Genomic DNA, 24,757 nt, shown 5'->3' on the forward strand with positions numbered 1-24,757 from the left:
TCGACAGCAATGGACTTGAGTTTGTGCTATTACCTACTGAGCTTCATTGTGTGTGGTGCTGGTAGAAGGTTGACATGAGTCAATGGAACTAAGTCAATGGTGGTGAACTTGGTTTGTGCTTTTGTCTCTGTTGTTACCTCTCCAGTGGTTCCCTTCCAATCGTGTCCTCTCAGAAATCTCTATCCACCTGTTAAGATCTGAAAAAGTGTCCTTTTATTTTGTAGGATATTATTTGGTGATCCAGGCCATGGTCTTTCCAATTTTTTTTTGCTATGAATCAGTAAGCTGGACAATGACTAAAGTTGACAGAAGAATAATTGATGTCTTTGAGCTGTGGTGTTGGAGAAGAGTATTGAATATACCATGGGCTGCCAAAAGAAGAAACACGTCTATCCTGGAGAGGGTGAAACTAAGCTGCTCCTCAGAGGCAAGGATTTTGAGGCTCCATGTCACATAATTTGGGCTTGTGGCCAAGAGGGACCAGTCCTTGGAGTAAGCCATCATGTTTGGAAGGGTGGAGATTCAGTGCAGGAGAAGAAGACCCCAAATGAGATGGATTGACACAGTAGCTGTGGTAATGGTGCTAGGTGTGTTGAAGGCAGTGAAATTGGTTCAGGATAGGGCAGGGTTCAGAGCTATTGCGCATAGGGTTGCTATGAGTTGGAAGCAACTCAAGGGCACATAATTGCAACATTTGGAGATGGTCTAATTTTAAATACATGGTCCTAGTATACAATGATCAATCTGCCTTTATTATTTCAGTTGTCAAATGGTCATTAAAAAAGATTTCTTTCATACTGCTAGGAGCTTGCTTAAGAAGATAACCTATGGAACACATAGAGAAGTAAGTAAGTCATTACAATATGAAGAAATACCTGTTGAAATGGGAGGCTGTGGTAATCTAGGGGTTGTATTAGTACAGTGAGGTAGCCTATAATCCAGTCTGAGAGCATATACAGTGCTGGATAAGAGGGGCCTTTTCCTGGAAGGAGTAATATCTATATGGAATTTAAAGAACCAGTCAGAGTTAGACAGACAAGAAGACAAGGGAAAGAACATTCTGGGAAGAGTTCTTGCAAAGGCCCAGCATTGTCCAAGCACCAGGCCATTTTGAGGTCAGTGCCAGAACATGGAGTTTTAGAAGGTATGTGGTGAGAGATGATATGGAGTCCTGTGTGAAAGCCAGATCAAGAAGTTCTGTCATGTGAGTCATTGGGGGAGATGTCTGGTTTTTGCTTTAGAAAAATGACAGAGACTTCAGGGTAGAGAAAGACCTGGGAACCCAACTTGGAGGAGAGAGCTCAGTTAGAAGATACCTCCAGGCCTCATGCTCTATGTGTTACCTCCCCTGAGGGTTCTAACCTGGACCAGACACAGTATTTGAAGATGATGGGCAAAGTGGCAAAGGTAGAAAGCCAGTCCCAGGGACCTGCTTTTGAAAAGCTTTCACCTTAAAAACGAAATAGATCAGTTCTTCTCTGCACACAGAGGGTTGCCATGGGCCAGAAGCAAACTGAAGGCTCTTTCTACTTGTGCCACCAAGAGGGGAGAAATTCTTTGATGGGTCCATTCTGGAACCCAAGTATGTCTTAAATGATGAGAATTGCAGGGATTACGTTATTCCTGGACGTGATGACGTTATCCCATAAACAATACGCCTGAGATGGGATGCTGCAAACCACACACGCTAACCCCAACTACTGATGTGTTTGAGGTATGTTGAACTGCATTTACTACCATCTATTTTTGCTTTGATTTATATACCTTATGATTAGTAATATGTACTATATACATCACAGCATATGATTTGCTGATGTTACTATTCTCAGATGTTTGACTTTATGTTGCACTATTCAAAACACTACCATTTAGATTTCATGTTTAAAACAAAACCAGGGCTTCACTTGCTTGAAAAAAACTCATGCAAAGCAAACCGCTTTGCAAAGTCCACAGGCAAATTAATGAAGCAGTGAGATATTACCTCAAAATTGATGAGGAGAGAAAAATGAAAAGGCCGTGTAGACAATTCTCACTACTGCCTGACTAGAAATGCCATCATCATACTCAAGGAAAATGCAGATGATCTAGAACCTTTTACACTGGAGTTAATGCCACAATTTAACAAAATACCAAGGTTCTCCAACTCTTTATAGGTGGAATAAACGTTTATGATTTGGGTGTTTGAAAATGAATTCATGCATTAAAATGTATATATCAGCTTATATGCAATGTTTCCAACCCCCAGAGTTAAGTAACAATGGAATTGTTAAAGACACTGGTAATAGAAAGAGACTACTGGTGCCATAAGTCCATAGGGAGTTGTTCTGCTCATCTCTAGTGGTTCAAATCCACTGGTGACTCCAAGGGAGAAAGGCAGGTAATCTCCTCCCTTGTGGCTCATAAGCCTCGGAAACCCAGTGGGGGGTATGAGTTGATTCTGATTTGATGACAGTGACTGAATGAGTTGTAATAGGAGACAATGACAATGAAGACTGAGAAAGAGAAGCGTTTGGTATTTGACTTACATCAGAACTAGGTTATGGCAGCATCATCAGAACAGAGCCCTAGTGTAAACCAAGGACTACAGATATAACAAAATTCAGCAGCCCCTTGTGGTTCTCAGATCAACTCTGAGTTTTGAATTAATGGACACTGGTTGCAAAAGAGGGAGCTCTGGTGGCATAGTCTGGATACAGTTGCGAACCCAATGTCAGTGCTTCTCTGATGTTCAAATCCATTGGCTGCTTTTAGGGTGAAAAATAGGCAATCTCCTCATGTTTAGTCTCTAACCTCTGAAACTCCATAGAAGGGCAGTGATGACCTCAAAAACTCCTTTGAAGGTCAACTATGAGTCAGAATTGACTCAAAAGCTATGAGAACATTTGAGAGATGACAAAAGATTGTATCACTTCACCATTAGATTTTATTAGCAGTATGATTCGGTGGACACACATCTGTGGGCTCCTGACAGCCTAACATTGGTGGAGGGTGAGCAGAACCTCCTCTCTCACAGTTTCTTGACTACAGAAGTTGAATCTGCGAAAAAAAAAAAGCAACAAGAAAAGAAATAATCTTTTACTGACACACATCTGAATTTTCCCTTGTCATCTGCCTGATTCTTTTTTCCCTTGTGATCATTTCTTATTCCTATAAATCCTTTTGAACTATTTTTTCAATTGCAAGTTTTTGAACAGTTTGATCCTTTCAAGTTTTCCTCTATCTAATTATTCTTCACTACTGAGGCAAGATCTTTCTAAGCCTTTAACTCAGCACCCCTTGAGTTTTGCATCTTTCCAGTCTGGTTGGTCCTGCAAGAGAATCAGTCACTGTTGCCTCTAGTCCCTTCAGTAAGATCTTTCCCTGGTCTTGAGCAATTTCCTAACACACATGGGCTGATCAGAACGTTGGTGATCAAATGGGCTGGGGATTTCTGAGGTTCTCAGTCTTTAGCGTTCTCCGACCCTCTGTCCTGCAGAACCCAGTCTTTCTGGATTCACAACTCTTATCTCCTCAACTCAGTCCTTTCACTCTCTGGTCTGGGAAACTGTAAGGTACAATTGCCTTTTTTCTTAACCTCTCAGGGCTCTATGTCCTTTTTTAGGCCTAATGTCCAGTGCCCTGAACACTGTTGCTTTCTATATTTTGTCTAGATTTTCGGTTGTTTTGGTTGAGAGGGTTAATCTGACCTCTATCATTTCTTCTGTTCAGTAGGCAGAAGTCTCATTGTTAGGTTTTTATATGGAGTGAAGGACACGAGAGGCAGAGCACCATGCTTCACAATTTTGCTTAATACTCAAAACATGTGAGCTAATATTGTTACATTCATTACTGTTGCCAGTTCCTTCTTCTCAGAGGATTCACCATGGTAAAGGACCCTCTGGCTCACATACACCTCAGTCTTGGATACCCTAAAAGGTTGTTCTATCTCTTGGAATGTCTGATTTTATTCAGGAGGCAAGTGATTCAAGCCAGTCTATCTCCATCTTTTGAAGTTAATTTGGGGGACATTTCTGGGCCTTGCTGTTCTGCCAATAACATATGTTAAGCACACCAGTACAAGGTGGAGCTACCAAGTGAAAATATTCTTTAGACTTTAGGATCTTAAAGCCAGATTCTCGTTCTAATGCTTCACTTGTATCAGATGGCACAACACTTAGCTGCAAATTTATAAAAATTCTTTTACCAAAATATTCCTTTTCTCCCTAATGAAAAAAAAAAAGGAAGGAGCCAGGACCAGAGTGGTTGAGAATCATTCAGTTCAAGGAGTTTTAACCCAGGATACACTCATGGTGGTAAAAACAAGATAAGTTGATCCAATACTACAAATCTCTAAGGGTTTAACACATATACTTACATTTTCCCATCATTCCTTTCAACCACAATCTTGGATGCTCCCACTCTGGGGAGAGTTGGGTTGATCACGTTGTTATACCAAATAAATTTAACCTTCTGCAGGTTTCCAACATCCACATTTGAGTCAAATTCATTGGAATGAGTGTAGTCGGGATTGAGAGTGCCCCTGAGCATTAGGAGTTAACAAAAACATACAAGAAAATACATATAAATAAATATTTATGTCTTTAAAACTAGCTTACCATGTATATTTTTCTATGACAGCTGAGACTACAATCGTCATTTTTGTGTTTTAAGCAGATACAGGCATAATGCTAACCAGTGCAGGGTATCTGCCTTTCATCTCTTAATTTAAAGCTAGTTTTAACTCTTGGAAAACCTTAAACAACACGTTAGTCATAATTCTTTCCAAATTTCATAAATAATGATTTTACTATATCATCTTTCCCCAGGGATTTTATGGGCAAGCATCATTCTCTATTGATTATAAACTAGACATAAAAAAAAAGTCCTCAAAGTCAGCATCAACAACCTTCTCAGGAAATAGCAAAGGCAAGAATTTCAAGACAGAATTTGGAAATGTGTTAGGGTAATGGGCTAATTCTCTTCTTTTTAATGATACGTGGTGATTCTAAGCTTATTTATTTATGTTGCTGTCTTTAGGTGCTGTTGAGTTGACTCAGAAATCCCATTAACAACCGTGTCCATCCTGTGCCATCCTCATTTTCTCTGCCATGTCATATGAACAAACTTGAATATAAATCAAAATGCTATACATGATAATTATTCCAATATTTTACAAACTTAGAGTAAGAAATATTTCACTTACTTGAAAATCTCATACTGTTTAGAGTTTCCTTTGTCTCCAAACAAAGAAACTAATATATGTCCTGTGACTTTCTTTCCTGACAGCGTGACAGATACCTTGTACCTGTAACCTGCACACACACACAAAAATCATCAATGTCAGCTTGCTGAGATGATACACTGAGATGAGGTTCATCTGGATTTTGTGACTGAACAGTTTCACGTAACTCATATACGGTGTCGGTACTTCTTCCTCTGTTACCTACAAAAGAAAGCCTCATCTGTCCCTATTTCTCTGCATCCTCCTTGTCCAGCATATCTCCAGTCCTAAACAGGCCCCCGGTCTGCCAACTCTTCCTTATTCCTACAACCTCTGAAATGTCTCTCTTTTGTTTACTTGCTCTGCTAATCTGGAACTGGACTGAATATGAGGAGACTGGAGCAGAGGAAGATTTCCAAATTCAGCACCAGTCTCAAAGGCAAAGTAATTTGTTGTTGTTGTTATTATTTATAAGTTAGTTCATTGCTGTTGAGACTCCACACAGAAGAACACAGACCAATTCAACAGTTCCTGTGTGTACAATTCAGGGCCACTGACTACATTCTTCAAGCTATGCAAACATTCTTACTCTCTTGCTCTCTCTGAACGGTTCCTCCTTCGTTATCAGAAACTCGCTGCCCTCTAAGTTTCTTATATAATCTTTCAGGTTGCTAATGTTAATTTGACCCCACATAGCTACATGTCCAAAGAGCACAATGCTCAGGGGAAGCTGTTTATTTTTGAATTATTGATAGTTTAGGCACAGAGCTTTATTCTGTTACCTAATGAGACAAAATCATCTTGAACACAGCATCAGAGAATTTTCTCCTTCCACTTCAGGGAAGTGTTAAAGTTAGTGTATAAAAAGGAAATTTAAACATTTTCAGTAGCTATGCATAACAGTAGGAAGTGAAGACCATCAAAAGAGAAACTTACGGGCAAAATTACTGGAATCACCAGTATTCAGATAAAACACCCGACCCACTCCGTTGGTTTTCCCAGGAAACCTATCAGCATAGTGACCCATCTGTGGGCAGCCTTCGCTTGGGCAGGGGAAACACTTATTCTAGGGAAAAGAAATAAATGATGTATGAGTATACTCTTTCATTGAATAGTGCACTATCTTCTTTACACATGTAATTCAAATGTTCTAAAGTTCATTCCATTCAGATAGGTTTTAAATAACATCTTTTTGTCATTGTTGTTATGTGCCGTCTAGTTGCCTGCGACTCATAGCAACTCTATGTACAACAGCCCTAAACCCTGCTTTTGTCCTGTGCCAATCTCACTGTCTCCCACACACCTACCCCCAATACCTCAGCCACTGAGTCAATCCATCTCATCAAGGGTCTTTCTCTCCTGCACTGTCCCTTCACCCTCTCAAGCATGATGTCCTTCTCCAAGGACTTGCTAAATGTCTCCCTCCTTGCTAAATGTCCAAAGTATGCCAGATGAAGCTTCAGAATCCTTGCCTCCAAGGAGCAGCCTGGTTTAACCCTCTCTCGGATGAAACTTTTTGTTTTCTTAGTAGTCCATGGTATATTCAATACTCTTGTCCAGCACAAAGGCAAAACATATATCTTATGAAACAGATTATTCACACACACACACACACACACACACACACACAAATCAGCAACTTCATTGTTAAATAATACCAACCAAAAAATCACTATAAAAACCAAACAATAGCAGGACTTATATTTTCTGTCTTGGCTCTAAATGGCCCAGTTGAACCAAGACTTACTAGCTGTCTGCCAAGTTGAAAGATTTACTTTAGCAGGCTTGGAAAGGTCAAGAACAAGGCATGATCATGAGCTCTTGACGTAGGAAGAGTAGGCTAAGTAGGAAGGCAATAGGCTAAAATGTCAAGATTTCCCCTCTCCCCTGAATTCTTTATTAGAAAACTTGAAAGAGTCAGATCTCAGAATTTTTCCCATAAGGGGAGAAAATGCTCAAGTTGACCACACAGACTTCCCTGGGAGGTAGGAATTTAGAGAAGATGAATGGAGCATAGAAGGTTTACTCTTCCTAGTTCAAGGAATTGTGGGGAAGCCAAGAGGGCAGGAGGAACAAAAGCACGTGGAAGGAAGCATCCTAGTTCCATCTGTGGAGGGCTAGCTTTTACTCCACAGTAGAAACGAGGATCAGTGGTCCAGGCAAGAGACTTGGCAGAATCTCAGAGATGTACATCCAGCAACAGAAGAGAGTCAGAGTTCTCTGAGGGCATTGCCTGAGCCACGAGAATAGACAAGCTCCAGATTTTATCGCAAATACCAGCAGACCTCTGATCCACAAGGCAGACAAAGATAATGACCACAGTTTGATGAAATCAAATGACTTTTATAAGCTTCTATAATGCTTCTATAAGCATGGACCCTCAGATCTTCCAGTTGGCTGAAACTCAGACCTTTACTATCACCACCAGTGGAGAAAAGCCTTTAGGGGAGTTCAAAGGCTGAGAAATAGGCAAAACTGAGATACTTCTTTTATAAAAGAGACTAAGCATTGACTAAAAGACCAACCAAGCATTCAATCTATATGATTACATCAGACTCAGTTTTAATTGGATTCAAACCTAGCATCATTAGTTTGATTATGGTGCTTGTTAGCTTGTTTTCCTCATTAAGCAGAGGTTGGAAAACCTCTTGGGAAAAGATAAAAATAAAATTAGATCAAAGAAATGGAGGTTCATTCTTATGCATATGTAAGCTGTGATGTAAGTAAAATACTCCCTACAACAGTCAACAATTGTAGTGTATTAATTATTGTTTTTCAGCTCTGAGCTAAACAATTAACTTATCTGTCATTTCAGTAAGCCCTCTCACCAAGTGTATAGAGGTATACCATTAGTATTTATATTTACAAATGTCAAACAGCTGAAGAGAAATTGAGTATTTTGCCCAGAGTCACTTAGCCATTTAATGGTCAAATCAAAATTCCCATCATCTTTCTTAACCAGGAAAGTGTATGTCTTGGTTAATTATGACATTAGCGAACACATTAGTTATCTCTTTTTTTCTTATTAAATGTCATGTTGTTGTTGTTGTATACTGAGTCAGAGCTAACCCATAGCTGACTCTCTGGTGAGTTTTCAGAGCCAATTAATTGCATGGGAAGAGATTGCCCATCTCCCATGGAGCAGCTGGTGGATTCAAACTGCATGCCTTCGGAATTACAGTGCAGCTTTTTTGCCACTAGGCTACCCAGCGCTCTCTCTTAAATATCATATGTTACAAATTTTTATTTTTGCTAAAAGTTTGCATAAAAAGACAATTAAATAAACAATGAGCAATAGTTACGGTATAATCAAGATTATAGTTAAAGGTCTCAAGCTAGATATCCAGAGAATACTGTAGAAGATGAAAATTCAAACCTATCTTACTTAGCAAGTATGAAATCACATAGAAATACTCATTTGCCTATACTTAGAAAGGAGCCCTGGAGAAGTGGTGCATTACATGTTGGGTTGCTAAATGAAAGGTCAGTGGTTCAAATCCACCAACTGCTCCATGGGAGAAAGAAGGGCCACCTGTTCCTGTTCAGATAAAGAGCCTCAGAAACCAGTGGAAGATCATCAGTAACTGGCATCAATTAGGCCGCAGGGAGTCCATTGGCATCGCTTTTAAAGGTCAGCATTTAAGAATACCTTTTTACATTTCCATTAGCAGCCTGTATATAAAGCTCAGACTTCCCTAGAATATTTCTCTTTTAGGACTATATAAAAACAAGTACGGCAATTCGCCTGCTACAAACAGTAGAGACCAATAAGGAGGTAGATATAGGGTATTTCCATTTACAAGTTCATTTTCTTTCATATTCCCTAATGCTTTATCATTATTAATTTGTACATATGATGTAACCTGTGTTTGCTGTGATGCTGAACCTTGTGCCATGGGAATATCAAATACCATAAGGGTTTCCCATTGTGCACAGTATTTAGTGGAGATCCCACTTGTAAAACAGGTTGGGAAGCAGGAGTGGCATCCACTTTCTAAACTATATACTCTATGAACTTGGAGAAACACGATAGCTATGGAAAGGCATTAGGCCTTTTGTTCATAGAGTCACTATGAGTTGACGTTGACTTGATAGCAATCAACAACAACATATGATTAAAAGTAAAAGTCATTTTATGTATGTATTTTCTTGCAATTCTATGGCAGTCTTTGTTGACTGCATGTTAACCGCAGAGAAACACAGCAATCCTAAGAAGTGGTGGGGTTTTTGAGTGAAAGGTGGAGTATACTTACGGCAGTAAAAGCACTGTATGTGGCACAAGAGTACCCAGCAAAGCCATTCGGGTTGAGAATGCTGTCAGCATAATACTTGTAGCTTCTTAAGTGATTGCAGGCCACAAAGTCACGAGTTCCTTTGAAATTAACCAAGATTATACATCAGCAATCTTTTCTTTGGTGCCAATTCACAGAGGTCATAGATAGAAATGATTTACTAAGTATGTATATGATTTGTAATACAATCATGAATTACCAAGAACCATTTAAGAGTTTAATGGCGCATAGCAAAATGAAATGGGAAAATAACTTTAGAAGGAAAAGGTTCTTTGTCCGCCTAGATATCTAAGCATCTCTGAATAAGAACCATGATGAGTTGACTGCAAATATGTTTTCTTTCCAAGGGTTTCCTCGTGTTAAAAGCCTCACAGAACATTTGATATCTTGCAATACAATGAAAAGTCTTTCTTTTGTCATAGAATATGTAATACTGATATACTATAGACATACAAAGCAATTTTGGTGAAACAAAACAGAAATTCTTCCCTAGAAAAATCTCTTTATACACAAAATGACCTTACCTTCCCAGATCCCCTCGATGTCAACAATCTGAGAGAGAATGTTCTTCTGACATCCGGGCATTTCTTTTCCTCCGTTGGGAAAGAAGTCAAGGTGACCCACGGTTTGGCTCATTCCAAACCCTGAGGAATTTGAAATGAAGGGGAAGTTGATGTTGATGGATGGAAGTGACATGATGAGCAGGTGCTCACTGTGGGAAGACAAGGTGAGGTGCTTACCCATGTTGGGGATGATGGGAGCGGCATCTGTGTGGATCACGTCCACAAACATGGCATCACTGGGGTCCAGTCGGACTAATTCAGGTGTGCCCTCAAAGCAAGGTTCGGCTGGATCCAGTCCTAAAGTAAGCAGGACAGGACATGTTCATATTCATCTATGTTTATACATAGTCACTAATTACAAACATCAGGCCAAAGGCTAACTGGTTTTAGAAATTGTCCTTGGAGATAGGCAAGTGCTTGAAAGTCAAATCCTATGGTTGGGGAAAAACTCATTCTAATGCACTTAAATGCACTTTAACGCATGATGGCACTTAACAACAATAACAATGACGACATAGAGAGAGCTACGTTGGCCTAGTGGACAGAAAGTTATGCTATCAAGCTGAAGGTGGGTGATTTTAATCTGCAGCCCTCAGGCCTGGTTTAAATTTTTTTTGTCACACATACTTCTGTGAGGTATAGCACTGGTTTGTGCATTGCTGTACAAAGGTAACTCATGGTTGTTGTGATGCTAAACACTGTGACACCGATGTGCCAAGTGTGATAACGCTTGCCCATGGTGGACAGTGTTTGGTGGAGCTTCTTGATTAAAACAAGCTTGGAAGCAGGAGTGGCATCCACTTCTGAAATAGCTTGCCTCCGGAAACTCTATGAACGGTGCTTAGGCCTTTCATTCATAGGGTCACTATGAGTCATCTATGACTTGATGGCACCAAACAACAACAACAACAAGAAGAATGCAAATAGCAAATAAAGAGCTGGTTTTCCTTAAAAACAAAATAGTAAGGAAGACCCAGAAGCCCTGGTGGCGCCATGGTTAAGCACTCATATCCTAGTGAAAAGGTTGGCAGTTCCAGTTACCAGCCACTCTGTGGGCAAAAGTGGTGGCCATTCACTTCTGTAAAGATCACAGCTGGAAGCCCTCTGGGGCAGCTGCACTCTGTGCTCCTGGGTCACGATGGGTCTGAATGGAACAGAGGCGATGGGGAAGCATGTATTGCTCAGGACAGCCGGTGGCTTTGAGAATGGATGCTTAAAGGGACCTTGGTAGCATCGTGCATAAAGTGATGGGCTGCAAACTGGAAGGTTAGCTCTATAGGGGAAGGAGGAAGTGTTCTCATTCCTCAAAGAGTCACAGCCTTGGGAAGCTGGTGGGAGTTCTCTGAGAGTCAATCTCAACTCAATGGTAGTGAATGGGCATTTAAAAAAATAGTCTTCTTATGCACACCCATGTTTATTGCAGCTTTGTTTACAATAGCAAAGAATTGGAAGCAGCCTAAGGGCCCATCAACAAACGAATGGACAGAGAAGCTGTGGTATATCCACACAATGGAATACTACACAGCATTGAAAAACAAGGAACTCATGCAATATTATTCAAAGTGGGTGACCCTGGAGGACATTATGCTGAGTGAAATATCTCAGTCACAAAGGGACAAATACTGCATGGTGCCACTGTTGTAGAATGGGTCTGACATCAGGGTGGGGGTATGACAGAAAAAACTGGATAAATTATGTGTATTGTATTGAAACAGATGAGGGAAAGAACAGATTAGAAGTGATATATGATTGAGTATTATGGTTAGCACAGGAATCCAGAATTAAGGTTGCACAGAGAAGTGTACTCGGGGTGGAGGGTGGGGGGAAGGGATGTGGGAATTGTATACTAATGAAGGAATTTTTTTTTCTTTTTTTTTTTCTCTCTTCGGAGGGGGAAGCGAGCTGGTGGGGAGGGGTGAGCAGGGAGAAAATTGCGGCAATGAATGAATGGAAATCCAAAACCTCTGTAAAAAAAATTATAAAAAAAATAGTCTTCTTGGGGGGAGGCAGTGTAAAACAATGAAAGAATTTTTCTTTTACTTTTCAAAGAGAAGAGTGTACTGGGGGTGGAGAAGTGGGCAGGGAGAAAAGTGCAATAATAAAAGAATGGAAATCCAAAGTCTCTGTAAATTTTCACTAAAATTAATTAAAAAATGATTAAAAAAGAAAATAAAAAAATAGTCATCTAAGGAGCCCTTGTAGCATAGTGGGTTACTTATTGGTCTGCTAACTGAAAGGTCTATGGTTCTAATCCACCAGCCGCTCCACAGAGGAAGGTGAAACTGTCTCCCTCCCATGAAGATGAGCAGCCCGGGACCCATCAGAGGTCACGATGAGTCGGAATCCACTCGAGGGCAGCGGGTTTTGGGGTTTGGTGGGTGTTCAGTCACTGGAAGCAATGCCCATTATTAGCTGCTCTCACGTGGAAGTTCTGAGATTTCAGGAGACACTGGACCCCCCCCAGAGCTGTTCTATTAGAACGGTCTCCACTCGGTTCTAAACGTCCATGTGGCAAGGGCATTGGCTCTCACAGTCACTAGGGCACAGCCCGACAGGAACAAATGTTTACAGAGGATGGGAAAGAATGTCCTGGGTAGAACATCTTACCAACGGATCAATAAACAGATATTCCAGAAGCTCCCACCAACTCAGGGGCAACCCAGGTATCCCAAGGATGTGTGTGTGTGTATTTTCAAGAATCAGGAGCTCAGAGACAGAGTCAGAAAATGGAGAAATGTTGGTGTTTTAAAAATTACCCACGTTTAGATCTTACACATAAGGCAACATTGTTGTTTTAGAACCTATTCTCCAACATGTGACCTCACTGGCCAGATGATCCAATTTGAGATTTTTAAAAATCTCTCTTTCAAATTAGCAGCAAAACTAAATGGCATCCCTGGGAAATTTGTCCTTTTGACCACCTATCTCACCACTCCCCCCCAACAACACACACATGTTGTTAATGTTGTTGATTGCCTTCGAGTTGGGCACGACTCATAGCAACCCTCTGAGCAAAAGGCCTGAAGCCCCTCTACAACTATCGACATTTACCAAAGTTCATAGAGTTTCCAGAGGCATGTTGTTTAGGAAGTAGATGCCACTTATGCTTCTACACCTGTCATAGTATGTTACTGTTGTTATGTGCCACTGAGTCGCCTGTAATGTAAAGCGACCCTATGCACAGCAGCTCTAAACCTTGCCCTGTCCTGAGCCAGTCTCACTAATTCCAACACTTGTAATTCTGGGTAATTGACTGGCCTTCTCAGCTATTTATACTGAAGAAAAAAAAAAACCAGAATGAATTACACAGCTGTCAACTTTTTCATTTTAATCCTATTCTAATTATACAATAAAACCTGTACCTCGTGAATGTCTGTCAAAGGGAAAATAGTGCTGAGTGAGGCCCGCAGCTGTTTCTAATTCACATTTTCATCCCATGCAATGTTTATGAACTATGCCAGGCTCTGTAGAGCAAGATCTGTGTCAATAAAAAATTTAGAGGGATGCAGAATACACCAGTTTCTGATCCAATTTTGAAAATGAGCAAGTCTGTCTCCACAAATGAAAAGCAGAGCTGCATACATCTAGTCTACCTTTGCAGCTTTCAGTCTTTTGACCAACCTGTGATCCGTCCCACGGCCCCGTTGGTCCTCCTTCCGGCCTCCCCGGCGGCGTGAGAGCCCAGGCTGTGGCCAATGATGTGAACGTTGACAGGAGAGTATCCGAACGATGACTGTTGGGAAAGGGAATCTTTCAGAACGCTTCCAAGTACTATGGGATCAAAGGTGGGTACAAAGGGGAACTTTTGCAAACTTATATTACCGGAAGGCACACTACCTTCTCAAAGCAATTGTTTTTCTTGGATAGTTTTATTTCCCTACAGTAACATTTAAAAGGCAGAAATAGGTCTAACTCTTAAATAATTGCAAATGCGGTTTATTGTTTTTTATCTTATGGTGTTGAGAGAAACTTTAATAGACACGGTCAATATGAAGAATTATTACCCTGAGATAATGAAGCAAAATTAGCATAGATCTTAGTAGGACCCTGAAAAGACAGGGAGACCCAGGACATAGATGAATGGTGATTAATTTTATAAAACACAGTGTGTGGGAAGGGTCATTGGAAACACAGTGCAGATGAAACACAAATGAAAATGAAACACAATGTGTAAGGATTTTGTATACAAACCAGTATACAATAAAAAAAAGGAAAAAAAGCAGGAAAAAGAGAAGGAAGATGGAAGAATACAAAAAAAATGATTAAAGCAATGCTATAAGTCCATGCAAGCTTAATAATTACTGCATTTTTAGCTGTTAAGTCAGGTTGGCTTGCTCTCATGGTGGTTCTCTTAAAAAAAAATAAATAAACAAAATCTTGTGTAGTCTTGAGATTGACGTTGCCAGGCTAACTTGGCTTAACAATTGCTAAAATCAAAACAACTGTTGGTAGAATCCAGCACCAACAACCTACCAGTGTTAAAAAAAATAGCTTAAAGTGCAAACTAGCTTATTGAGTTGAGTAAGTTTATGGATAAAACCTAAATATTTTTCATTTTTCAATCAAGGTGAAAGCCAAATCTGAAGGGAAGGAATGGCATGAACAATTATCATTCCTACTGAATTAAAAAAAAGGAAAAAATCAGAGAGCAAGGTGTGACAGGAAATCCCTGTGTAACCAGAAGACAGTTACCTGAAGAACTTCAATGAAATACGCCACTTCCGCCCCTACAATCCGGATGTTCTGGGAGGCCTGGGTGTACCCAGTACGGGACCCTCTTTTCCAGTCCACACAGATGCAGTTCACACTTTCCACCTGAAACATGTTCTAGGGGCAGAGACACAAATCAAGAGGTAAGCAACGCAAGACCTTTATTAATTGCTAATTTGCACATTTAAGGGCTGGGATGCACTCCTTCCTTGGTCTATCTGATTAGGATGCTTGCATTCAACCCTGAAGCAGTCAACAAGGCCGTTAGCTTGTTAACGGCTATGAAATTATTACTAGTTAACATTGGCTCCAAACTGGAGGTTTGACTATTGTGGATATTAGAACCTTGGATTTTCTTTGCAAGGTAAACATAGAAATTTGATTTATAAAAACGATATAAAATGAGAAACTTGTCTCATTAGATTATTATAAGAGGTATTAAGATTGTATTGTCCTGTACTATAGTGGAAGGCACGTATGGACATTACATGTTTTATTCAATGGCTGTATTCTCAATGGCCAGAACTGTCCCTGTCACACAATGTGTGATCAACAAATCTTTATTGAATGAATAAATAAAGGGTTATGCTGAGGCCCTTTAAATCATTAGGTAAGTGTGTAAGCTCTTCCGTGAGACAAAGACTAATCAGAGTCTCTGGCTGAATAGTCTCTGCTGAACATCTTTGAAGACTTGTTTCATTAAAAACATAACTATTGAGAGTTACTTGAAGATCTTCCTTCTGGGGCATCAATATAGTTAGAGGGATGTTAAATCAGGCAAGAGTTTTGTTTGTTTGAGTAGACTTTTTACTGGGTCTCCCCTCATTCCGCAAAGATGAGAAAACCCAAAGCCATTTAAAAAGTCCTCTTCAGTTCCTGCATTATTCAGATGGGAAAATAGGGGGAATAATTTGCTAACTTCGTGGTTTGTTAATGGTAGAGTCAAGACTGGAATTTGGTGTCTTTAACATCCTGCTTTTCTTTGGGAAAGGACATGATGCTGGGAAGGGTGGAGGGTCGGTGAAGGAGAGGAAGGCCCTCAACCAAGTGGACTGACACGGTAACTCCTGCAATTGGCTCTTGTGTGTCAGGAAATGTGAAGATGGCTCAGGATAGAACAGGGTGCAGATTTTTTGTTCATAGGGTCGCTATGAGTCATGTTTGACTTCATGGCACCTAACAACAACAATAACAACAACAACAACAACAACAGTAACATCCTACTTTAATCCAATTGCTTCTCTATCATAGTTCAACAGTGTTGTCAAAGTCAAATAGAATGTAAGGAAAAACGTCTGCTTCTGAGATCTTGGAACTAATTAGGTATAAATATCTAAATATCTATATTACTTTTGAGTTATGAATTACTCAATACAAAAAAAAATAAAAACATCATCAACTTAAAGCTACTTTTGAAGGCAGGTTATGGTTTTCCTCTAATTGCTTCTAAACTTGTGAAAATGTATTCTACTTGATTTTCTGTCTTTTATTTCTTCATTATCACAGGGCGCGTAGCCAGGGGCAAATTAAAGAAAATGGAATCATTGCTTGCAATATATGTGGAAATGAAATGAAAACATATCTTGGTTTCCTAGATGTAGTTACTACAGGAGATTAGAGTAACAAGTCAAAATAGAAAGAAAGAAAATATTTTGTGCAAAATAACATATTTTGTGGCCCTCATGTGAAAACGAAAGAGTTATGGTGAGTTGATAGATGTCAGTGTAGAAGCATTTGTGGATAAAGAAGCATTGCATATAAAATTTTGAAATTATCTTTGTTCTTGTTATTAAATAATTTCTATTCAGAGCCACCAATTTGATGTGAAAATGTCCCAACCCCACATTTTGGAACCTTCCCTGGTCCAGCAGGGTTTACAGGATGCCCAATACTATAGGTTCAGCTCTTGCCTTATCATTTGTTGACTATCACTCCAGCCACATCTTCACCTTAAGAAATGGTCACATCTCACCTTGCACATGTTGGACAGCCAGCCTTCTTCTCCCTTGTCTATGAATCCATGAATAATAAAGCGTGTTTTCCTGTCAGTTCTGAAGTTGGAGCCCTGGATACTTGCTGCATCTGCAACTAGTTCCTGTTTGGGGTGGGGTGCAGGAGGAGAGTCAAAGCGTTTAATGCCAATTTTCTTCTAGAATACAATAGAAGTCATTGTACACAGGAGGTAGAAACTGGGAGAATTGCTAGGCTTTGAGATTCTACTGAATGAGGTTCCTCCCACCATCAAGCTATTCACAGTCATCACCATCTTGCTACTTCCTAGCTTTGATGAATATTTCAGTTGTTCAACTAAGAAAAATAATGTCTACTCTATGTCTACCATGGAGGTAGGACAAGAATAATGAATGACAGGTTAATGAGTTTCCCATAAACAACTTATTTGAAATAATGCTAATGCTCACTCCTCCCCTCAGTCTACACAGATACCTAGTCTGGTTTGATGTGTGTTCTTTTAAAAGCCTTGTTTTCCTCATGACACAATGAAGAGAGGGAACTGAGGTCTGAAAACATGAGTGCCCTTACTTGAAAGTTGGTTGGGTTCTCATTTGTGTACAGGAGGAAACGGGTATTGACGTCTTGTGGAGCCCAGGGCAGGATGTGAAGGGGTCTTTCTACAATCCCAGACCATGGGGAGTCATCTGAGAAGCAGCCGAGCCTTGGGAAGCAGACTTCTTTACCTACAATCACACAGAAAAGATCAAGAACAGGCATCAATTTAAGCAGAATACAGCTTTGAATGGTCTCTGGACTGCACTAGGAGTTAAATTATATTTTGTGGCACATTTTTTCCATTTGCTTTCCTGAGCATCTTTCTGTCCATACACCCAACAGAAACCTTTGAGACAGTGTATTGTAAGAGACGTGGCTGCTCTCCTCACTTCTGCCACTGAGGGCTTTCTTGTCCTCAAGTCTTTGCTCAGTCCCATGCTGTCACCTGTCCAGTTCTTGTTGTGCCCATAATTCTCTGCCTTGGTGCTTGACCCTAGATGTATCTGTTGCGCTTCTCTCTCTCTCTCTCTCTCTCTCTCTCTCTCTCTCTCTCTCTCTCTCTCTCTCTCTCTCTCTCTCACACACACACACACACACACCTCTCTCTCACACACCCCTCTCGGTTTCTCTGGCCTACATGGAATGGGATTTAGTTTAACACTTTTAAGACTGTGGTTCCCATAACAATCAAGCAGAAACTGTTCTTGTGAAATGTAGCATGGGGGCCATGAGGACATACACATATACATTCATGTTTGCTTACAGCCTGCGCTGGTGCACACACGCAAGTATGGGCATGCACACCTGTTCTGACCTTTCAGCTAGGACACCTTCCTTGGCCAGGGGTCACTGAAAGTGTGGTCTTGTGTTCTCAGGCCTCACAGAGGGTATAAAGCTCTTCAGTCTTTTAGCCACCTCTGGCTTTAACCTTTGGATGCAAAGTTCAGGTTTCATACACAGGCGTAAATAGTTGATCTTCACTCTGACCTGTGTTTGAGGGGTGTTCTGGATTCCTGTGATGAACAAGCTGTTCAGAACCAACCAACCAACCAACAAACCAACCAACCTATGCCTGGATATAACACTAGACTGGATTGTGTCATCCAATTTCTTAAAAGACCAACTCAAAGGGTCCTGAAGGTTTAATTAAAGTCTAAGTTCATGGTTGGAGTGAGAATAGTAGCTACAATAGTGGGGCTGCACTGATTTATAACTTACCATATGCTAAGTGCTGGCAAAATAACACAATTCGCCTGACTTATCTTAGTCCTATAACAATTCTTTGCTCAAACCCAAAACACCTCATTGCAGTCGTTGAGTTCCTGAGGTTGCACATTTAATGGGGAAATGATTATACATCTTTCTCCTACTTAGCCTCTGGGGGATTCAACTGGGAGAGGAGAGATGCAGTCTTTGGGTCAGCAGTTCAACCCTCTCAACCCCCTCGAGCAGATCTATGAGAGCGATGGCATCATTGTCCCAGCTTCACAGTGAAGGTCACAGTGAAGGTAGTAAAGCACAGAGTGGCTTAGAATTGCACTCACATGGCCCAGCCATTCCATTGCTTGGGATATACTCCAAGAAAATGAGAACTGAGTCTCAAACAGAAACTTGCACACCATTGTTCATAGCAGCATTATTTCCCATCACAAGAACGTGGAAACAGCCCAGATGTCCAACCGCAAACGAATGGATTGAGAAGTTGTGGTACATTCACACAATGGAATACTATGTGGCACGCAGGAACAAGGATTTTGTAAATTATTACCTAACTTGGGAGGGACTGGAGAGCATTATGCTGAGTGATCTAACTCAGTCCCACAAAGACAAATAGTGTATAAAACCATTATTGTAGAATGAGTATGAGGGTCCAAGGGGGAGGGGGAGCATGGGTGACATAGTCCATGGTGAGTTGCCCTGCTAACCCAAAGTTTCCGCCTCTCTGGGGACTAACATCCACCAATGACTCCTTGGTAGAAAGATAATCTCCTTCATGCAATTTACAGTGTCATGAAACTGGTCAGCTATGAGTTGGTTTAGAGTGGAGGCAATAAGTGAGTGAGTGAATACAATCTTACATGGTGGAGACAGAATCTCAGTGCCACACTTGATTGCAGTTACCATAATTAACAAATGAAAATAGAAAATGTTCCAGCAAATCTGAACTTCACATACATAGAAATATTCTTAAGTATAAATATGTCCCATATTTGTTATTTTAAAATATTTGTTGAAATTAAAATTTAACTCGGAACCCTAGACTTTTATCCTACAACTCTTCCAAGCCCTGTGTTCTTTAACTCTGTCCTCTTACTCATTTGATTTCTGATGGTCATGGTGGTTTGAATTGACGTGTTCAAGCCCATCTTGAGAGCATTGAGCAGTGGTCTCTCCCAGATAAAAAAACTGAACCAAACCTGTTGCCCTGGAGTTGATTCCAACTCATGGTAGCCTTCCAGGACCAAATAGAACTGACTCACAAAGTTTCCAGTGTTGTAATCTTTACAAAAGCAGACCGTCAAATCTGTCTTCCAGGGGGTCCTTTGTGCTTTCGAACCACCAATCTCTTGGTTATCTGTCAAGGGTTTCAACCAATGTACCATCAAGGGCTATTTTTCTTACCTGCTACTACCCCCAGCAGCACTGAGAGGGTCCAAATTAGCAGCATCTAAAGAAAGTTAAAAACACAGGGTCAGATTTGTTGCATTGAATTTGAGAAGGATCAAGAAGAGATTGTAGGATTGTAGGGTTATCATTGGTTGTTTTTCATAGTCATGTTTTCAAATAAAAACTATTACTGTACTTAAAACAACACACGAGTCAGCCTTGATTAAGCTGGTTTGTTTTTTTAAGATTAGAATTATTCAAGTTCATTTAGATATAAATCACTAGAATTCTGGTAAATTCAAAAAAACGAGACCTAGAACTTGTGTTCCTGACTCACCGTGGCAGGTCTGTCGAGTTCTGCACACAGTCTGAGAGCACCTAACAGGCCTTTTATAGGTGGACCTTATCTTTTTCAGTAGTTGCATGGAAAAGTAGCATGAAAACAAGGACAGTTCCAAGGATGTGTTTATAAATCTAATCAGAGATAAATGCAGATTAAGAGAGAAGGGAAAGTTTTCCACGTGGAAAGATGACAAAGGGGTTGATATGAAATGTTCTCTTCCCATGTAGTTGTACAATGTGCAGTAGGACCATAATTTCACCGTATTGATGATTCTAGTCTGATTTTCCCCTCCCTTTCCAATTCTCTCTGCAATTCTGTAGGCGTGTGTGAAATGAAATTGTTTTCATAGATTTGATAATAGCAGTCTTGGAAAGAAATACTAAAATCTTATTACCTCATGATTTTGTATGTGTGTGCAACCTTGTCTAACCCTTAAAAACAGTAAAACAGAGGCAAGTCTTAAAGCAAATTTCTTCCTTCTTCCAGAAATGAGTTGACCTTTAAGGGATAGAGAGTACTATTAGGAAGACAGAGGTGGAGCCTGTGACTTCAACATCAGATGAAATTATTACCGTTGGAGAAAAGCAAACTTCAGTTTGTAAAAAGTAAAGGAATGATCTTAGAGAAATTATCTGAAAGAGAAGAGTTGAGATGATTTTAATTTGTGATTGACTGCCTCAAATAGCTGGTAATGGGATAGTGGGATAAGTGGGGTGAGGTGGTTGGTAAACGCTCAGTGGCTAATGAGGGCAAGTTCAAACACCATTCACTTGGGAGGATGAGGTTTCTGTTTCTATAAAGATTTACATCCATGGAAATCCTATGGAGTGGTTCTACTCTGTCCAAAAGAATTAGTATAAGTCACTAATGACTCCATGGCAAGGACTTTTTTTGAAGTAATGTCATACCACAAAGAACCCTGGTAGAACAGAAGTTATTGGCCAAGGGAGAAAGACATGACAATCAATTTTGGTAAATATTTTCAGTCTTGGAAAATTTACGGGGCATTTTACTGTGTCCTGTAGTGTCACTTTTAGTCAGAATCAACTCATTTGGTTTGGGATACTGCTTTTTAAAAAATCTTGAGATCATTGCAAATATTAGCCTGAATTACTCCTGATTTAGGTCAAAAGGGTCAAATAACAATTCAGCCCTCTGAAAGAGTGTTCAAGAACAGAAAAACCAACACAATTATTTGTGTCTGAGGAAAGCTCAAGAAGGTTGGTAAGGAAATAGTTACTTTCAAGAAAGAAGGTACTTCGGTTCGAACCCACCAGACGCTCTGCTGGAGAAGGACGGGCAATCTCCTTCAACATGTAGCAGTTGGATCTGATTTGGTGGCTTGCGCGTGCACACACACACACACACACACACACACACACACACACAAATTTTTTAAAAAGGGGGGAAAGAAAGAAGGTACAAGGAAGGAATTTCAGGGATAGAAGACTGGCAAATTCCCACATAATCCTTCACATCTCAGAATGTAACCCTTTAAACTTCCATTAGATTAATTTTCCTCATCCTTTCTGAGAATGCCTCCTTTAAGAACTTCTCCAGATGGGAGTCGTTGTTTGTTGTGGAGCATAAACTCCCAGAAAACCAGAACCTCTCTGGCTTATACCTTAGCATCTACCCCAGTGCTGGATACACTGTTGTTGGTAGTGATGGCCCTTCAATCGATGTCCGTGGGGACCCCATGGGTTACAGAGTAGAATCGCTCTATCTTATCGGCTGTAATCTTAATAAAAGTAGACTTCCAGGCTTTTTCTTCTGGAGTATCAATGGTTGGGTTTCAGTCAATAAGCTTTAGGTTAAAAGTCAAATTAAAAAATCATTTTTCCCACCTAGGGACTTTTGTTTGACTATCTAGTTAAACTTTTGTTTGACTATCTAGTTAAACTTTTGTTTAACTATCTAGTTAGCTCCAGCGCTTAGTGATCAATGCACAACTGAAAGAATACTGCCTGATCTTCCTTTTGCTGCCACTCTACCAACCATGATGTCTTGTTCCAGAGGCTTGACTTTCCTGATAACATACCCCAAGTACACGAGACAAAAATCTCACCTTCTTCATTTGCAAAGAATATTTGCAGCAGACCCTTAATAGATCCCTGATGAATGAACAAACAAGAAGGTAAATGTGAAAAGTAACTTCACAATTGGTATAGTATCAATCATCCATAAAATCTTACAGAAAAGTAACTGTAATTTTATGAAAACTTACTCAAAGCCAACAAGAATTCAGATACTTGTAAAATTCAGTCTGTGTCCCTGTGATGTTTAATTATAGGAATTCTAGATTGTCCAGGCAGTCGCAATTCATAGCAGTCAACACCCATTCTGAAGGATACTATGAAACAATTAATGTTTTGTGTGAACTATAAAATAGTTCTCATTTCAGATGATATAAAATTTAACCTGGACACCCATGAGAAGTCAGAAACAATAATGACTCCCAATTGGGAAGAAAGCTCAACTGTCAGCCTCAATGAAATCTGAGTAACCTCCATGCCCAATCTCTGTATATAAACCCAATCTTTTCTTCCCCTTGGGGTTGGAATGGTTTGGGCAATAGCTGACATTCTTGACCTGTGAGTAATAAAAGGTTTGTGAATCTAAAAAAAAAAAATTAACCTATAATTAGAGCAACTGCTATAAAAATTAATAACAAAATTCATCAAATTCTGAACCAGAAACTAGAGTTACTGGGGGTTAATTTTTAAAATTGAAATAAGTTAAAATTTTAGAATATGTTGGGAAGATTTCATTTCTCAATGAAAGCTCTTATAAAAGCTAACAAAGGTGTGATTATATAATCAAGTCTACTATGTCCATTATGGATGAATGACTTTCCCTAAATTCAAATGTGATTAACTCTTTATTCAAATTAGGAAGCCAAAGCAAAAGGAAGAAGTCAAGAAATTAAGAAGCCGAACAGAAGATTTCAAAGGGCAGCTCAGGAAGACAAAGCAAAGTATTATAATAAAATGTGCAAAGAGCTGGAGTCAGAAAAATCAAAAGGGCCAAACTCCCTCAGCATTTCTTAAAGCTAAAGGAATTGAAGAATAAATTCAAGCCACAAGTTGCAATAGTTACAGATGCTTTGGGAAGAATATTAAATTATCCAGGAAGCATTATAATAAGATGGAAGGAGTATACAGAGTCACTATACCAGAAGGAATTAGCTGACACAGAAGAATTTCATGAAACAACGAATGAGTAAGAGCCTGTGGTGATGAAGAAAGAAGTTCAAGCTGCTCTGAAAGAATTGGCAAAAAACAAGGCTCTAGGAATTTATGGCATACCAAATGACATATTTCAACAAACAGATGCTGTCCTAGATGCGCTCACTAAGTTGTGCCAAGAAATCTGGAGGACAACCACATAGCCAACTGACTGGAAAAGATCTGTATTTGTTCCCATTCCAAAGAAAGATGACCCGACAGAGTGCAGAAATTATCAAACAATACGATTAATATCACATGCAAGCAAGATTTTGCTGAAAATTATCCAAAAATAACTGGAGCAGTACATCAACAGAGAACTTCCAGATGTGTAGGCTGGGTTTAGAAGAGGCCGTGGTATTAGGGACATTATAGCTAATGTTAGGTGGATCTTGGCTGAAAGCAGAGAATACCAGAGGAATGCCTATCTGTGTTTCATTGACTGTGTATGCAAAGGTGTTTAACTGTGTGGATCACAACAAACTGTGGTTGATTCTGAGAAGAATGGGAATCCCAGAACATTTAATTGTACTTATGCAAAACCTATACTTGGACCACAGGAGGCAGTGGTCAAAATAGAGCAAGGAGACACTGTATGGTTCAAATTCAGGAAGGGTGTATGTCAGGAATGTATCCTGTCTCCATACCTTTTCACTCTGTATGCAGGACAAATCATCTGGGAGGCTGGGCTGTATGAAGAGAAATGTGGCATCAGAATTGGAGGAAGGTTGATTAACAACCTGCTTATGCAGATGACATAACCTTGCTTGCTGGAACTGAGGAGGACCTGAAGCCCTTGCTGCAGAGGGTCAAGGACTGCAGCCTTCAATATGGATTGAAGCTCAACATCAGGAAAACAAAGATTCTCACTACTGGGCTGATTACCAGGATTATGATAGATGGTGAGGAAACTGAGATTGTTAACAGCTTTATTTTGCTTGGCTCCACAATCAGCATTCTTGGTACCAGTAGCCAGGAAATCAAGAGACGAATTGCACTGGGAAAGTCTGCTGTCAAGGACCTCTCCAGAGTACTGAAGAGCAATGATGTCAGTCTGGAGACTAAGGTGCACCTGAACCAGGCCATAGTTTTTGCAATTCTGTGCTATGCATCAGGGAGCTAGACAGTGACTTAGGGATGATAGAAAGAGAATTGATGCCTTTGAGCTGTGGTGCTGGAGAAGAGTGTTGAATATACCATGGACTGTTGGAGAACAAACAGGTTCATCCTAGAGAGGGTGAAACCAGGCTGCTCCCTCCTTGTGTTTTTCATTTCTGTACGTCTTCCTTTCCTGCCCATGTCAGTCT

General features: G+C 40.1%; 1 protein-coding gene across 1 annotated transcript; it reads right to left on the minus strand.

Annotated features, from left to right (window-relative positions):
* Positions 1-2,972: 2,972 nt before the first annotated feature.
* On the minus strand, positions 2,973-19,941 carry PNLIP (pancreatic lipase). Its single transcript, XM_006880156.1, has 12 exons — positions 19,896-19,941; positions 17,307-17,461; positions 16,738-16,860; positions 14,748-14,882; positions 13,677-13,788; positions 10,233-10,352; positions 10,017-10,136; positions 9,454-9,572; positions 6,137-6,266; positions 5,183-5,291; positions 4,355-4,519; positions 2,973-3,036 (listed from the first exon to the last, which is right to left on the minus strand). Exons 1-12 carry the CDS (start codon positions 19,939-19,941, stop codon positions 2,973-2,975), a joined length of 1,398 nt encoding a protein of 465 aa, XP_006880218.1.
* Between the last annotated feature and the right edge of the window lie 4,816 nt (positions 19,942-24,757).

This window comes from Elephantulus edwardii, unplaced genomic scaffold (assembly GCF_000299155.1).
Source record: "Elephantulus edwardii isolate Elephantulus edwardi_28Jun2011 unplaced genomic scaffold, EleEdw1.0 scaffold00006, whole genome shotgun sequence".
In the NCBI taxonomy this organism is placed as follows: Eukaryota; Metazoa; Chordata; class Mammalia; order Macroscelidea; family Macroscelididae; genus Elephantulus; species Elephantulus edwardii.